General features: G+C 42.5%; 2 protein-coding genes across 4 annotated transcripts; one reads left to right on the top strand and one right to left on the bottom strand.

Moving 5' to 3' along the window:
* Window positions 1-3192: 3192 nt before the first annotated feature.
* Window positions 3193-4001, bottom strand: LOC143338152 (heat shock protein 30-like). Its single transcript, XM_076758356.1, has one exon. The coding sequence runs from the start codon at window positions 3939-3941 to the stop codon at window positions 3288-3290; it is 654 nt and encodes a 217-aa protein (XP_076614471.1). The 5' UTR covers window positions 3942-4001; the 3' UTR covers window positions 3193-3287.
* Window positions 4002-5770: 1769 nt separating this feature from the next.
* stbd1 (starch binding domain 1) lies at window positions 5771-12222 on the top strand. 3 transcript variants are annotated; one of them, XM_076758764.1, is made up of 4 exons: window positions 5771-6290; window positions 7235-7443; window positions 7543-7653; window positions 8293-12222. In XM_076758764.1, exons 1-4 carry the CDS (start codon window positions 6011-6013, stop codon window positions 10852-10854), a joined length of 3162 nt encoding a protein of 1053 aa, XP_076614879.1. In that variant the 5' UTR covers window positions 5771-6010; the 3' UTR covers window positions 10855-12222. The 3 variants fall into 3 exon arrangements, with proteins under 3 accessions (XP_076614879.1, XP_076614878.1, XP_076614877.1); XM_076758763.1 differs by having other exon boundaries at window positions 7540-7653; XM_076758762.1 differs by having other exon boundaries at window positions 7235-7653.
* Window positions 12223-17763: the final 5541 nt, after the last annotated feature.

Here is a 17763-nt window from a genome sequence, read left to right as displayed (position 1 = left end):
ATGACGCTTTATATTGCTGATGCATGATAGTGTTACTAATAGTACAGGCCTCATACAGTGCAATTTTAACTTTATCCAACTGATTGAAATATTATATTTGAGCATTTTCTGATCTGGCACATCTACTGACAGGCCAAAAAAATTTATAGGTGCCTTGCACAATGCATCATAAATGGCTGTTTTCTGGTCTGTTATGGGTAAGGTTTTCTCAGGGTTGGGTATTAAAAGAACTTGGGGTAGGTTAGGTAAAGATGGTGGTGATGGTTTGAAGAAAACATTAACTTTTGTCCAAGGAGGATGTGTGAACATCTAAAGTCAGACAACTTGTACACTATAGTAATGCTGCAGTTTCATGTCGTCAGTCCTGGTGAGGACAGTCTTATTAGCTGATGTTAAGCTTTGTACCAATATGAATACACGTACTGCAACAGAAGAATGGCAATACTGGATGATTCTGCAAAACGCTGGATGACAAACAAGTGCTGTGGGTGATCAAATGTGCTTTCCAGCTCCCTACAATAAACTTATAAAGCTCTTAACTGTAATGATAATGGAAAATAAACACAATATATATGATACAGTGAATAGAAATGTCAAGTTGTCTGCTGTGTTGGCTGCAGTGGTCTGTGTGACTGTCTGTCAGCATGACCACATAAGCGATAATGGCGCTTCTTCGCTCTGAAGAAGAATCAATTTTTGTAAAACTGCCAATGTTCAAAACCTAAACACATCCGAGCATTTCTCACATACGCAGAATTCACATACCATGCAGCTGGAACGCAATTTGACATCATACTTAGGAAGAGTATACAGTCCATCTGTTGGAAAGCTGTAGTCTCCACGTCGAGCTATTCCTGTTGACATCATCGTGACATCATCAGGGTTATTTTGTCAGACTTTAGAAAGCTCCCTTTCAAACCACAGAAGGCACGACACAACTGTTTTCACGAGCCGAGCTGTTCTCCCCATAAACTGGACAAGTTTCCTTTTAATCCATAGTGTGTAAAATGCTCACAAAAGGAACTGAAACAAAATTCGACACAATAAACAGTGGTGCTCTCGGAAAACGTACATTTCAACAGCATTTTTATTGTTCTCACAGCACCGCCTGTAACACACCCACACTGACTGCTTTATGAGGTGTGCTCAAATGGGAAAGGACTGGCGTCGGAGGTTGTGTGTTTGTGTTTACCTGCATGCTTCCAGGAGGTTTAGGCACAATGCAACCTTTGTGCATGCATCAGGAAAACACAACCGTACTAGAAAGTTATTTAATTTCTCAGCAAAACACTCAGCGTTTGACCAACTGGATCTTTAAAGTGCACCATGCTGCTTTTATTTGTTGGATCAATGCACACTCATTGGTATCAGATTTGGTAAGGCACCATATTGCCTTCATACTACATCCCTTTTAGCATAAACAGATGCAGACAGCCACACACATACACGTATACACACACAAGGCTGACTCATTGGCTTTTGTAATGGCAATAAAAGCCGTCTGCTTCAAACACACCCCGTTGATTAAGAGCCAGTTAAAGTGTCTGAGACGACAGGGAAATGAGTGGAAGGGTTAGGAGGGGAAAAATCTGGAGGGACATGAGTATGTGGAAGGGAAGGAGGTGAAGAGAGAGAGAGTAAAGAGTAAGATTTTAGTAAAGAAGGATGATAGGAGGATGGGGGGAGGGGGTGGGAAGAAAATGGGCCTGGAGGAAAGAAGAAATAAAAGAGTCAGTAAATGTTCCCATGTGTTTTGCGGCACTCAGCATCTTGCATTAGAATTGAAGAGATGAAAGCAAAGGATAGTGAGTAAAGGGGATGTCACGGCAATGCCCCACCTAACTGTCTGAGAGGGAGTGGAGAGGATGGAGAGGAGAGGAAAGGAGGAGATGGAAGTGGCACGAGGGAGGTGAAGACCGAAGACAAGAAGAGAGGAAATGATAGGAGATGAAAGCAGGAATTCAGAGGCAAGCTGAGATGTGGAGAAAATGAGGAGCAGAAGAGGAGGGCACCCTCTGCTTTTTAAAGATCCAGCGAAGAAGTGATCTGTCAGCACTTTCCTGAAAAACAAAGAGCAGCTCCACAAATAGAAAATTAAACAAAAGCTCAGTGAGTCCCTAAAGCAGCTCCTCCACCCCTGTGCTGCCACGTTTACGGGACAATCCGTCTATTCTTGGGAAAGAAAAGCCTTGACAGCCAGACAGGAGCCACAGGGAGAGACCGAGCGCCGATGGTAACAGCTGACATTAACATGTAAACAATGCAGGGGGAGAAAAAGAATAAAAAACGGGTGGGAGAGGTCATTAATAGTGCTACAACATTAGTACTTTGGTTAATGTTGCTTTTAATGTTTTTTCACATGGTGATGAAGAGTGAGTCATTATGGCCTCGCAGATTGTCTCAGTTGACTCATTTTTCGAGGCCCATAGAGGTGAAACTCGGACAATTAGACAAATTCAAACATCTGTGGAAACTGTAACACACCAGATGAGACAAAAAATGAATTGTCATTATGAGTGTGTGGTGACTGCACATATTTAGTGTATCACTAAACGCAATCGAGAGAAAATGCGCAATGTCTCTTTTCATCAAACTGGAAAAAAAACGACCTTTTTGCAGACTTTATGAATCATAAAGTAGCTGCTAAAACAGAGGACCCTAAATACTCATTGCCCCGTCAGCGACTTGATCATTTGCATTGGGAACATGGTGCCTATATGAGGACAGAGTGACAGGAAGGAGATCCCATGACAGCAACCATCAGAGCAGTTTACTGGCCTAAATATGACATCTAGTGGATGCTAATTGGCTACTACACCCTTCACTCTGTTCACTCCTTTATTTTATCCTTTTCCAGACTTAAACCATGTGAAGAGACAATCTGCAATGTAGTGATAAAAGGGAGGGGAAATTCCGAAAGCCCACAAGAAGAAAATGTAGGTACTGTACTAGGTACTGTACTGTGAATTAAAATCAATTTATTTCACTTTTCACATGATTATCTTTGTAAAATAAAGATGTTGTAATCTGTGTATTGTGTTCTCAATGCAGATCCACTGATAAAGAGATAAAAGGCATAAGTAAGAGCTTGGGTCTTCAGTTTTTATCCTGTACTGATTTAAATATGCTTCTGTGGTTTTTGGCCACACATTTAAAATAATAATGAAAATGCTAAAGGAAAACATAAGGCTAATAATAAGGCTTTTAATAAATGGATTGATTATACTCATCTGCTGATGTACAAAAGCTTATATGATCACCATTTCACATTTGTATAAAACACATATTTAAAATACATTATCAGAAGCAGAGTCCATGTTTTCAGGTGTGTCCTGTGTGCTGCTGTCTGCCTCTGTGCTGCTGTCCTCTGTCTGTGAACACACACTCTGCTGCTGTGTTTTCTCCTCCGAGCTCCTCTCGACAGTCAGCTCTCTCTCAGCCTCCTCCACACGTGGAGCTTTGGCCTCCTGGATGTGGAGCTTCCCGTCTGGAGCCAGGTAGCAGGCGACGTCTTCAGGGTTCAGTCCTTCAGGCAGATCGAACTCCTGTCTGAACTCCTGCCGTCTGTATGAGTAGAGGCCTTTCTCGTCCTCCTGCTTCTTCTCTGTCTTCCCGCTGACTCTCAGCCTCCTGCCCACCTGCCTGACAGACAGCTCCTCTGGGGAAAAGCCTTGGGCGTTCAGGGTCAGGACAAAGGGCTCTCCCTGTTTCTCCAGCTGGTAGGAGAGCGGCCGTCCGGCCTCACTGGTTTGGAAAGGCTCCGTCTCCTCCAGGATCCTGTGCTGAAGTTTGTCCATCAGCTCCAGACTGCTGCACAGCTCCTGCAGGTTTCTCTGCTGCTGGTAGAGCAGAGGTTTGACCTCTGGCCACAGTGTGCGTACAGGCCAGTGGACGTCCATGAATGGACTGAGGGCAGACTGGAATCCATAAGAGCACAGCATCTTCAGCGCGTGTTCAGTGTCGAGTCCTCTTGTTGTGGGATGAAACACTGTTAAAGTGTCTGTTCTCTTCTGTGTTGCTTGTGTTGCTTTCTGTCTCAGTGGTGGGACTGGCCCAGCTTTTATATTGTAACTGGAGGAGGGCCAGAATCTTCAGGAACTTTCCTGTCGTTACCACAACTCTCCACTGGGTGGAGCTGTTACTCTGCAGAGCTGACGTCACCGGAATTTTCCTGTTTGATCTGGAAGTTTTCTAATTACGTCTTTTGCTAAATTTAACCAACAAGCCAAGATATGTAATGGACTTCACATTTGTACCAATTATTCTCATTTTTATTCATTACTTTCAGACATGAAGGTCACTCATTGTGGATTATTTGAAGAACTTTAAATGTATCTTCAAGTGCAGCTGCAAAAATACCCCCAAATACTATACTGAAACTGGCTCTCCACCACAGGAAAGGAAGACCAAGAGTGAAATCTGCTGCAGAGGATAAGTTCATAATGGCACCTCAGATTAGAGCCCACATAAATCACAGCGTGCAGGCAGCAGACACATGTAACATCGGCTGTTTGGAGAAGACTGTGAATCAGGCCTTCATTGTCCAACTGATGCAAGGAAACGTTTTGTTGTTTTGTTTAAGCACATCTTACGCAAAGCACAAAGAGCAAAAAGGTAAATACAATGCTCATGTAACCATTCCAGCCAATGGAGTGTTCTATAATGGTAATGTAATGAGGCTGTTAGATCATTTATCTCTGAAGTGATAGACTCCTATTCAAGTGAAGAGTCATCCATTATAGAGAAGACCTCTTGTGAAGTAAAAAATAGCTATACTTTATTCATGTGTGGCTACAAATATATAAAAATACAATAAAACTGGTACATTTAACTTTTACATATTTATTGCATAAATTCTGCTCTCTGTCTCAGCTTTTCTAGTCTGTGTGGAGGAGCTCCAGTCTTCAGGAAGCTCTTTGTCATTACCACAGTTCTCCACTGGGTGGAGCTGTTACCCAGGGATGCAGACGTCAGTGGATCCCTCCTGTGTGCCCATGAAAATTTCCTATGACAGATCTCATCTTGGAGATTGAAGCTACAGGAGAAGCGTTTTATAAATGTATATGTTATCATTGATAATGTTTTGATCGACCCCAGAGGATTAGCGACACCAGAGCATGTATACCATGTATCTATGACTATATCATCTTCCTCAGATCAATACCCTCGGTCTGCACTTTTTCCATGTTTACTGGAATATATTGATCAGGAGGCATTTAGTTAAACAAATTACAAACGTGAGGAAAAGGAGAGTTCGTGACAGCAAAGTAAGTTGTGAATATTGCAGTTTCAAAGCTCACAGACCAACAGCCTCTGCATTTTCAAAGATGCGCTGCATGCAGCTGCAAGAAGTGTCCAAAATGTATTTTGATCGGTCAACATGTACCTATAACTGATGTGAATTTAGATCTTATGTGATTTAATTTATGCAAGTGCCACAGTAATATTGAGACTTTCACTGTGCCAGAGAGATGTAGTGCTGGAGTGTTGCTGTTATAACCCTGACCTTACCCACAATTCCTTTTTTTTATTATTTCACCAAACTTTGGGGGCACAGGGTCGGAAACAACGTGTTCAGCTCATGTAGGAACACAAACAAACTGTGCTCACAAACATCCTGAGCAGAGGTGAATATCTTTGTCCTTGATGGGACTAATCCTGTCAGAAGGTGTGTGTGTGGGGGGGGGGGGGGGGTCTTTAAGGACAGCTGCTAAATCCTCAATCAGTGGGGTGCAACACCCTCATAGCTGATTCATAGAGCTGAGATGACTAGAGGCGGCGTGAGATCAAAAACAAGCTCCTTTGCCTTTTTTATGAATGAACGCTGAGAGCCCGTGATCCTGCCAGCCAATGAGCAGCTCGCACCTGCATCCCTTCGCAGCTCTGCAGCAACAAGAGGTCACTACTCTAGAAAACGTGGAGGGAAGAGCGGAGTCCACAGCCTGCAGCAGCTTCAGTCGGGCCTTCACACACACACACGCACGCACGCACAGAGACTCAACAGATCGCGATGCCGCTGAAAAACAGCAACACCGTGGCCGCGGAGAGACGCGTGGATCTGGCTTCGCTCTTCTGCATGATCGGGCGGCACGGTCCGGCCGTGGCTCTGGCCGTCATCGCGATGGTGTCCGTGCTGGCGGGTTTTATCATCTACCGGACCGTGAGGGGGAAGCGGAGGAAGGCCACAGACGCAGCCGCGGACGGCCACGGCAAGAGCCCCGGAGAGGAGAGAGACGCAGCGGTGATCCAGCCGAGCCCGGAGGAGTCGCACAGCTCCGCGGAGTCAACAGGTAAGAAAGATCCGCTAAATAACCTTACCAGGCGGTGGATTACTGCGGTCTACAGGTGCTGGAATTTACAGGTATTTAAGAATATTAGCCTGTAGGTTACGGTGATTCGGAGGAAGAGCGAACACGCAGGAATATGATGGAAATCTGATAGTCCTGTTAGAAATAGCAACAATACCATAAGGGCACCATGCATTTAGAAGTGTAACAATGTACTGCAGGTATTCTTAGAGTTAATATCTAGCCTGAGTTAGTTTACAGTGATGCTGTAAGAGATACAAATATGCTGTCATAACATAACAGCCCACTATGAGCCATTATTAACTCTGGGGCGTTAGTAAAAGCTGACCTCATATGCTGATTCAAATAGATGTTTTAGAGGACAGATGATATTATCATAGTGGCCTAGTGGAATTATTATTAGTAAATCTTGGTAGTGCTTTCACGGCAGTTCTGGAAATGGGCTGCTTGTACTTCACTTGAGTATTTCCGATTTTATACGTCTACTCCACCGTATTTCAGAGGGAAATAATGGGTTTTTACTGCATTTCTCTGACAGCTGGAGTTACTTGTGACTGTCCATAATAAGATTTGATAAACAAAACATTTACTGAGCTCATCAACACACAAATGCCTTTGCTGATTTCATTGATTACTTACTGTGAGTAGATCTTCTGCTGTCTTGTCTATATATATATATATATATGTGTGTGTGTGTGTGTGTGTGTGTGTGTGTGTATATAGCCTGGTTTGTATGCCTGTAAACCAGTAAAGATTAATTAAATCTCTATTTTCATTAACTCTAACAACTCTAATATTCAGAAGTGTATTCTTCTTGAAGTGAATAAATAAAAAAAAATATGTATAATGTATAGTATTTGTGGAAAGTATTTGAAGAGTTCTTAATGTGTAACATATGGGCTTTTTGTCCTTCCTTCTTGTTATAGATGTGAGTGATGAATTCTCATCAGATGTGAAGGAGGATGTTTATCTGATTCAGAGTGATCTCAAAATCAGACACCGCCAGGCTGCTGCTGCTGCTGATGCTGTTGAGAAGAAGCCCCCACCTTATTCTCCTCCTAAGAGTGACATCCAAGCACCAGAAAACAAGCCCACCAATTCAGATGAGGAAATGGCAGCTGTGTGGGACTACAAGGTACCAGAGACGTATGCAGAGGAAGCCAATCAGGGCCTGCCTAGTGATACCTACACTGTGGCTGAAATGGTGATGGAGGATGCTGTTGATTCCCAGCAGGGTGCAACAGATGACACTGTTGAGGATGCGATAGAGGAGGTCCACGATAATGATAGCTGCTTGAAGGAGCCAGAGCCAATTAATGATGAGAACCAGGAGGAGCAAGAGAAGGTAAGCAGCCACGTGTATGTTTGTGAGGTTAAATGCTTCAGAAAAAGGAAAACTGAATCAGCTGGTCTTTAAGATTAGAGCCTGAAATGCCATTTCAGAGGCACGGACAAACACGCTAAGTTCAGTGGACTTTTTTCTATCAACTTGAGCTTGAACGTAGCTTGGTAGCTTATCAGGTAGCCAGAAAGCCAGAAACACAAATAAGAGTGAATGCTAATGTCACGACTTTTGGGTGTGTGAATAGACAATTGTTTGCAAACATGTTAGCTGTAACTACTTTTTTAACGGTGCTAATATCTCAGGGCTTTGTATGTCCGCTTGTTAAGTTTTTCTGTCCCCGATTGGACAAAAAATGCACAGCACCTGACCTCTCATCTATCTCTCAGCGACAAAGCAAATAAGTTTCCCAATTTGTTTGAGTGAACTAAATAAGGATTTGGAACACCGACCCAGTGGGAATATTTCTGTCTCACCTACATATCCATTTCTCTTAGACCTCATTCTCGCTGTGGTTTCAGACTAAGAGATCAGGCAGTTTTTTTCTCGCTTGTGTCCTTCATCGCATGTTTTGTATGTATTTTTATCGGCAGCCTGACAAAGTTAGACCTGCAGATGATAACTTTCTATTCATGTGTCTAGGTGTTAAAGGCAGAGTGCCAGGAAGTTGAGGATGTGACAGACAAGGATGTTTCTGACAAGAAAACCAGACAGGAGGAGGAAAACCTTCAGTGTGCTTTGAACAATCCGGTGTCCTTCGAACAAACCCCTCATATGGGAGAAACAGGTGATGATGACAGACCACAAGATGATAAAACCGTACTGGAGACAAACAACTCAGAAAAGCCTGCCATTCATATCAAAGACGTACCTGCCTCTTGTATCTGTTATGGCAAAGATGAGGATCTTGAGGAAGAGAATCCGGATAGTATTGATTACAGTAGCTATTCTGGTAATACTCGGCTTTCTCCAGAGGAGGAAAAGAAAAACGATGGTGAGAGGGTGGGAGAGGAGTGCAAAGACCACCAGGTTATTGCTCAAGAAGTTGAGATCTGGCCCTCAACTTTTGAACAAGATACAAACCTGCCATCTGCACAGCAGGACCAGTGTGATCTTGTGACAGACAAGGTGATGCCACCCATTCGGGTTGGTGATTGGGATGAAGATGATGGCCTTGCTGGTGAAGCGACTGAAGAGGTAATGGATGTAGACCACCTGGACAAACATACAGCTGTCAAATTTGACACCTATTCACTGCAGTTTGAGGAGCAAGAGGTGGCAATTGAACAAAAGGAGGATGATGGTCTTATGTGTAATCAAGAGGACAGTGTTCTTTATGATTGTGCTGATCAAGTGAAAGAGGAAATGCTGTCTGGTGACAGCATTGTTACCTGCAGTGAGGAAAGTGACAGTTCAAGTGTGGGATTTCCTTGTTTAAGCATGGGCCTAAAGGTTGATAATCAGGACGATGATCTGTCAGGTATCATCACTGATGCAAAAGCTCAAATCTCAGGCACAGCAGATTTCCCTGACTTGGCATTGGGTTGTCAACCACAGACAGAAGATAAAACAACTCTGTCTCTGAATGAAGACACTGACTTTATTATTCTCAGCCCTCAAATGTCATCACATGAGACAGAAAATCTGCCTGAAACCAACCAAAATGGCAGAACTGTCGTGTTGGCTGAAGAACGCAATGACCAAGTGTATGACCCTCATGCTCAGTCTTGCTACAAAGATCAACAAAGTGTTCAAATGAGCATTGCTGCTGATCCCAATGCAGTTCAAGACATAACTACTTCGGTAATAGTTGAAGAAATATCTTGTCCTGACCTGCCATCCATTTGCCAAGATGGACAAAGTGACACCATGGAAAACAATGAGACTTCGAATGCTAGTCTTATTGCACTTTCAGTTTCTGAAGAAATATCCCATCCTGACATGTTGTCCTCCTCCCAAGAACAACAAAGTGACCACATGGAAAATAATGAAGATTTTTCAGTTACCACTGGTGCTGCTCCTGTCATGATTAAGGACATTGGCGCTCCCGTAGGTAAAATTTACTTGCCGTCTTTTGAGCAAAGTGAGCTAAGGGGTGATGTCATATCATCTCCTGATGTTGGTGAAGAGAGTGGGATTTCTAGCATGGCTGTCAGCCCTGATTTGCAAGATGCTGGCGATGAGTTTGGTGTGACCGTTGGTAATACGGCGCTTTCGGCAATGGGTTGTGAGCTTCAGTCTGGGGGACAGACAGATGCTCAAAACAGCCTCTTTGCTGATGATGTACCTACATCTGTCATTAATGAAGATACAGCAGGTATGGTGTTCAGGCCTTACCAATCACCCCACCGTGAGCACACAGATTGGACCAAGTATGAATCATTTGCAACCAATGAGGACATGTTCGGCCATGAGATTGAGGATGGTTACCACAGAGCCTTGGATCAGTTTACAGCACAGATTGCAGCCAGCGTTTCCAGCTACACCGATGTCCCGAAAATACAGACAGACATGAAAGCTGAGGTTGTAGAAATGAAAGAGAAGGCAAGAGAAAATGTTGAAAAGAAAGAGAACACAAAAGAAGAGAAGGAGAAAGAAGAGGACTATGAAAAGACTGAAATTAGTATCATGGAGGCAACTATGGACAATAACGAATGGATCACGGAGAGTAACTACCAAGTCCTTCCCTGGTTGAATCTTTCTGCTTCATCTTTTGCCCAAGACCAAACAAAAACCAACCAGCTTGCCACTGAAGAGTGCCAATGCAGCTCTGCTGTAACAGACACCGCTTATATAGATACAACAGATGTCCCACCTTCCAATGAAGTCAAACAAACCAGCACTCTGTCCCTTGTCGACGAAAACACGGAATATAACAAAAAGGTTGTGGCGGTCCAGCCCATGCCTCAGAACGTCAACGTGACCTTCCGTGTCCATTATTTCACCCCGTCACCATACCAGACAGTGGCTATCACAGGGGACCAGCAAGAGCTGGGGAACTGGAAAGGATTTATCCCACTAGAGAGGGCCAAGGATGGGCACTGGGCCACGGTGGTCAGCCTGCCTGCAGAGAGCCATGTGGAGTGGAAGTTTGTGGTGGTGGAGAAGGGGGAGGTGTGTCGCTGGGAGGAATGTGGCAACCGCCTCCTTGATACAGGTTTCGGAGACGACCTGCTCGTGCACAAATGGTGGGGACTGTTGTAAGGTGAGGTGAGGGGAAGATTCAGAATGGCATGTGCGGTTTGGTACTGGATACTGGACTAGATAAAAGCTCATTTGTACAGTCCAATACAACATCCACATGACAATACAGCAGATTTAACATTTGTACTTGTATCATAAATACAACACATTGTTAAAGGTGAGACGCTGTGTAAAACAGTAATAAAACAAACAGTTTAATTAATGTTTGACCTCATGAACTTCATAGATTTTTGTAAATATATGCTTATTCTGAATTTAATGGCAGCAACACATTTCGAACAAGTTGGGACAGAAGAGAGGCCTCGTTAAAAACCTGGGTCTAATGTTAATGTTATGTATGACCATTGTGTAAGCAGCAATTTTGAGTGTTAGTCAGGCGAAACAAGCAATTTAAAGATTACAGAGCTAGGCTGTCTACAATGAGCTCTCAATACTAGTGATGGCCATTTTTCACTACTGTCTGACATGTTATTGACCACAGGAAGTTAAACTGTCATCAGAACAAGTATCTTGACACACTAGTTTTCCTACTTTTAATTTTAAACATTTTTAGCCCAGATGCCTTGAGGTATTTTGACCTTCAAATTTGCAACACAGTGATTACTGGGATCAAACAGTCATCTCATGGGCCTTTTCTTAGGGCATTGCCCTGTAATAGCCAGTGATTAAGTGGCTCTTTCAAGGAACTGACCAGATTACCATCAAAAGACAGAACCATTACATCAAACGTCTTTCTTTTTTCAGTGGCAGTATCTATGATTATGCAAACTGCGCCTCTTTAAAAAGTGGGTGACTTAATGCCAGTGTTTAATTTGTATAAATTGAGACTTTATTATACTGTCCATATGCTGCTTGAAAACTCCCCAACAATGTATGAGAATAAATGCACATAGTTCACTTTTACTACAGCAATAATCAAAGCAATAATTGTTCTGTGTACTGTATGACTGGTGTTATATCAGGTATTCTAATGTGTTTACCACTGAACTGTGATATAGATGTAACTTTTATGCTGCTTTTATCTCATGGGACTCTGTGCATGCAAGATTGTCCCATTGTTGTTCTATGAATGTGCCTTTTGAACATGATTTTTGTATTAATGTGTTGTAATGCATCAAAACAGTGTGGCTGTTTGAAAACTGCTTTGCTGGCCACCGTTTTCTGTGTTTCACTACAACCTTTATTGAATTACTTACAGTGTATTAATTATTTTCTCCAAACTGATGCTGTCAGTTTCCAGTTGTTTATCAGTGTAGACTGTGATATCTTTATCTGAGATCATGTCATGTTATGCACTACTGTGATGATAATGCTACTATGGAATGTCATTAAGGTGGAGTTGGTTACCAAATAAACAAATCGGTCATATCTGGGAGTATAATTTTCAAGCGTGTATCTACTCCACAAACCATAGTCTGACATTGCTAGCTTGTACAGATTAGTACATCCCACGCTGTTACAAGAATGAGCCTCTCATCCACGGGTAGATGCACGCTTCCGTCTGTGCAGTGATACAGTTAGTGGGTGTTGTTTGGTAGAAACAAAATAGTACCTACATGAAACTGCTCTCAGCAAGGTCCGTGAATTGTCTTGAGAAATTGAGTCATGATTTCAGGAACACAGGAGGAGGAGACATTGCTTTTTCAAGCGTATTTTTTGGGGGCTTTGAGCAACGCAAGCAGAGTACGATCTAGTTCCCTTATATTTGAGAGAGGGCAGACATCTCCACAACTGGTAGCTCCAGAACTTGGCAACTCACACCAAAACAATCGATTACATTGTCTCTTCGGGCAAATATATTATTTAATAGATATATGTATATTTACCTCTTGACAAGGGAGGTTTGATCCATTTGTGAAGAGAGACATTTTCAGATCTCCATTCCAAATTTTACTTTTTGAAAATGAGTATGGTTCGCACATCCATACAGAAGGCCCATTATTTTTCAACCATGCACCAACATGTGCAGATGATGTGCTGTAGCTGTCTAAATATCCCTAAATCATTAACCGCTGCAACAAACAAACAAACACAGACAGATCCAGTCTTGCGGGGTCTTGTGAGGTCTCTTTGAACCGATGCCTAAAACTTCTTTATTTAAATGTATGTGATTTGAACCAAAAGCCAAGCCCGTGACCTTGTTCTGAGTCCAGCTGGCTCAGAGGTAGCTCATGCGGGGCAGGCGTCATTAGTGGACGTATTCTCATGCCAGCTTGTCAGCTCCACTCAGCGCCGTGCTGAAGGTGACTCCGCTGTATCTGAAAAGAGGGTGATCTTCATCTTCCAGTCCAGGGACTCTGCGGAAGGTGACTAGCACACACTCACATGTCCGCAAGCACGAATGCAATGTTTTGCCAGTCCTGTAAATGATTAATCTGCACTGCAGGGAGGAGGAAGGGTTTGTGAGGTTATTTCTGAGGATAAAACCAATGTGTAAGCGGTGCTGAAAGAGAAAGACGAGAGGCATTATGGGAAGAAAGAGAGTTTTTTTCAGAAGCATTCAGCAAATAAAGAATTCAGATAGATATAGATATAGATATATACTAAAATGCTAAAAAAAAAAAAGAAGGATGTAATACATTTTGCAAGCCTACCAGTAACATGCTCCCCATGCTGACCTGCAACTGTATGCCATTTCCATGTAAATGTGACATGTGAAATGTGATCCCTGCTGTGGTTCTGCATTTGGAAGACCCCACCATCTGAAGTGACCAATACTCATGGGAGCCTCTCAGGTATTGAACCTTGAACCTTTGAGGGATTAACAGCATGCACCTTTTTGCCAAACAAGACCTCTGGGACTCACTCACTTCAAATGGGGTCAGCAGAACTCTGCTCAGCTGTAGGTCACATGATCTCTGCTTCAAAGCAGGAGTTCAGGGAACTTTTACCTGTTTGCGACAGTGCAGAGAGCCAAATATAACAACACATGATGTTACATAGAGTCTCTATTTGCCCTGAAAGCCTCAGATGACGGGAACATTTGCTATTTCTTATCTGATTCAAAACAACTAAATGCCTTTTACACAGAAAACCTGAACATAACTAACCACAACTTTGGAGAGGATTCTTGATGAAACACCTCAATGGAGGGCCAGCAGAGGTTATTGATACGGTTAACATGATCTCCTGGGTCATGTGTGTTGCTTTTGTGGAGTGTAAATGCAGCACACTCGCTCACTAGTGCTAATGTGGCAGCTGGGAGCGTGTGCACTTTCTAAGGTTGAAGGTAATCCTTTATTTAGACACAAGACTTACAACTGACACCACTTAGGCTCTACTTATAGATAACTCTTTGTACGTCTCTCTGTCTATCTCGTGGACATTCACACAAATACACATGCACACACACTATTTGTCAAACATCTAAAGAGTTAAGCCACTGTTGGACCAATGCTGGATCTCTGTTAAGGCAAAGGTCTTAACACTGAGTCACCGGTCTAATCCAGAAACACCCCTCTGTCAGGCTCTTCACAGACAGTCAGGCTGTCCAGAGTGAGCCAAGCCTTCAAATAAACACCAACATTTTCTTCTTAAACAACATTAGCCTTTGCATTTGTATGTTGTTTCCTGTTGTAGTTCAGATCGTTGTCTTCCTGTCACACTAGAAGCACTCCATAGGCCTCATTACATGCTTTATGTCTGTGCTCTCTTACATGCTTTTTCTGGGATGCAATCATAAACAGGCTATCCATCAAATCGTATGACATGTTTGAGGAACATGAAACAGCCCCTACAGGCTGCAATGTTCATAACACATCATAAGCGGTGACGTTTCGCTATACTTGATATTTCTATCATTTGTATTAACAATTGTTAAAGGAATCGTTCACAGTGATGAACCTACAGAGAATTATCACCTGAATTTGCAGCCCCCCCTCAGCTTTACTGAGCTTTATAGCTTAAGCTGATTGTTTATCTGCCTAACCCACAATGCCACCGTTTTGGTTCACTCTCACTCTCTCTACAGCAGGCAGCTATTCAGGGAAAACGCTCTAGAAATCCACTGTGCACCACGTGCCCAGCAGCAAACAGAAGACAGACAAAGTTAGCAACTAGCTGGTGAACATAGTAGAGCATTTAACAACTAAAGAGCCACATGTCTGCCTCACAAGATTGTACAGACCAAAAGCAGAGGAGCCAGATATGCAAATAAGCAACTGTTTGCGAACAGGTTCCCTGACATAACGTGGCAGATAGTTTTGTTACACAGAAACTTCTGGTAAGTCATTCTTGGAAACTGTTTGGAGTTGTCAGTAGTTCCCTAATAGGACAGTGATTGGTCCAAACCACTGTGGTTTGGCTACAACCGTGTAACTTGAAACCTGCTAAGATGGAACCTTGGCTTGTGTGATCTTGTGTGAATCCAGCAGTCTCGCAAGATAGCAGATTCCCCACCTCAACTTAATAGCTCATAATATGTCAATGTCTGTGCCTGACTGTGACATGTATGTGATGTCTCCACTGCGTTCGGACACTTGTTAAGGTTGCTGTCTGTGCAGAGCAGCAGACTGTTGCCTGGTAGACTGAAACACACAGTGATCCCTTGTCCGAGTTGGACCGCCAAGTGTGAAATTCTCTTTAAAGTTGAGTCTGCTGTCTCCTCTTACAGAGGCCGACCAGTCAGACCAGGCTGCAGCTTTTCCACTTGAACTTTGACCCGGGGAGATTGTACGATATTATCAGAGTGTGTGCATGCATCTCTGTCTCCCTGATGTGTGTCTGTGTTCATTTGTATTGTTTTGTGTCATTGCCAAAAACATTTGAGTGCATGTCTCACGATAAATGTTCACTGTGCTTGGGCTCCCATCCATTTTTGGCTCGTTTGTTCATTCCCAATTCTTCCCAGTTTCAAATCAAAGCTGCTTTTTATTACTGGCTCAATAAATGGCACTGTCTATTAATAGCACAAAGGATTTAACTAACTGACACTTTCATTTTTCAATGATATGTGCTAAAAAGTAGATCGTGGACAATACTACAACGTGCAATAAAAATTAGTTTTTTTCAGAATGAAAAGGTACATGATAGTGGTTTGGGTGTGCCACACAGGCGGGCTATTTATAAAGCATAGCAGTCCTCATTCCTGCTCCATACTGTGGGATCATTCAGTGACCTTCACTGGAGACACAGGAGCGTGCTGACTGTGCTGCATGGCCATAAGGGGAGGAGCAGAACGACGGTTAAACTGGAAGAGAAGGAGTGTCAGTTTTTAACCCTTATGGCGAATATCTCTGGCATTCAGATGTAAAATGCTAAGTTTTGTATGTACATATCAAGTGAGGAGATCTGTTTTGCAAAATCTAGGACTTTGGACCTTTATATTCTACTTGTTTTGTTTCCAAAAGCCTAATCCACTGTAATACATGCCAACCAGTTTCTTTTTCTTGTGGATCAGACCGCAAACTTAATGCTTTTCTGGAGCCGTGCCACGCTGGGACAGCCCTCCACTAGTGATGTCATCGCTCACTAGCCCCAGAGGACACTGCAGTTGTGGGCTGAATGCAGTATATGTGTGTGTGGCTGCAGATGTATGTATGGGAAATGTGAATGAAGAGAGAGAGGAAGACAGGCAGAGAGTGCATACATAATGCAAACAAATCTGGAAGAGGTTTGGGCTGGGCCTTCCTAAAAGAGGTCAGGTTATAAAATATTTACAATAATCAGCCATTTTTGTCCGTAAAGATTCTGACGGCTCTGTGTGTGATGATACAGTGTGGACTTTTGCAGGTTCGTGCTGCCTGCGTGCTTCTATCAGTCTATCTATTCATACAACAGTTATTCCAGTATCCTGTGGTGAAATTCTAAATAGCTGTATGGAGCTTAAAACAGTGCTTACATCTAAACAAATCAAGCGCATATAGGCAACTACTTAAATTCTGTATGATGACTTCTACTTATATATAGTTCCATTTATTCACTTCCTGTATTGATTTGCTTTATTGTTTGCCTTAATGGTGAAATAATTTATCAAACAATGGCTACAAAAGTCAGTCAAGTTATTTGTTTTATTCACAGATGTTACTTCCTGTAGAGACTTGAAGGCTCATGGCGATCTATCAGTTGACAAAAATCTCATCAGATGAGAGTCTGAAGAGCCTGACCTCATTAATTAGAACACACAATGGCAAAATATGTGGTAGGACTGAAAGAAGGGTGTGCTGGGCTGTCCCTCATATGACACTTAAACCATTGCGGTGCCTTTATTTTGTTGAAAACACAGTTACAAAGACAACACTGACCCCTAGCTGTACTTTGAAAATACTGTGACTAAGTGGTACCGACTGAACAAGTTACGCATCTCCTCATGAATGAACAAACAGATCACTAACAGAGAAGGACAATAATAAAAATAAAAAAAAGATCTTTATGTAAATAATCGTGTAAACAACAGGTTCATCGTAGTTTTCAGCTGAAGCTGAGAACACTGTTTTATCTTCTCTCATGATGACACCCTGAGCACTAACAATTCATTGTAGGGAAACAAGAAAAATAATTAAAAAGTACAAAATACAAATTCATGTTTCAGGCAGTGTGGTAATCCAGTTTCGCCAGATCAGCTCTTGGCAACCTTTACATTTTTCTTTAACTTAACTCTAAAAACAACCTACAGATAAATTAATCTCATCACAGTTTCTGGTTTTACATGTCTTAGCCCTTTATGTACAAACTGTATGCAGGTTTCTATTCAGTTTTATCTTGGAAATGAAAGACTTTCTTTCACTGTATGCAGATGTAATCACAATAAAGCTCAGTTGAAATGAAGGAATAAGTGTTACAATTAGGAGCTGTGTTGTTGGAAAATTCAAAGTCAGAGGTCAAACAATAAATAAAACCAGTATGCATGTTGTGAAATACTGTGGATTTAATCTCTCTTTTTGAAATTAAAATGTGCTTTCTAACCCCTGG

The sequence above is a fragment of the Chaetodon auriga genome, chromosome 19 (assembly GCF_051107435.1).
Source record: "Chaetodon auriga isolate fChaAug3 chromosome 19, fChaAug3.hap1, whole genome shotgun sequence".
Classification (NCBI taxonomy): Eukaryota; Metazoa; Chordata; class Actinopteri; order Chaetodontiformes; family Chaetodontidae; genus Chaetodon; species Chaetodon auriga.
This window is presented reverse-complemented; position numbering and strand designations above follow the sequence as displayed.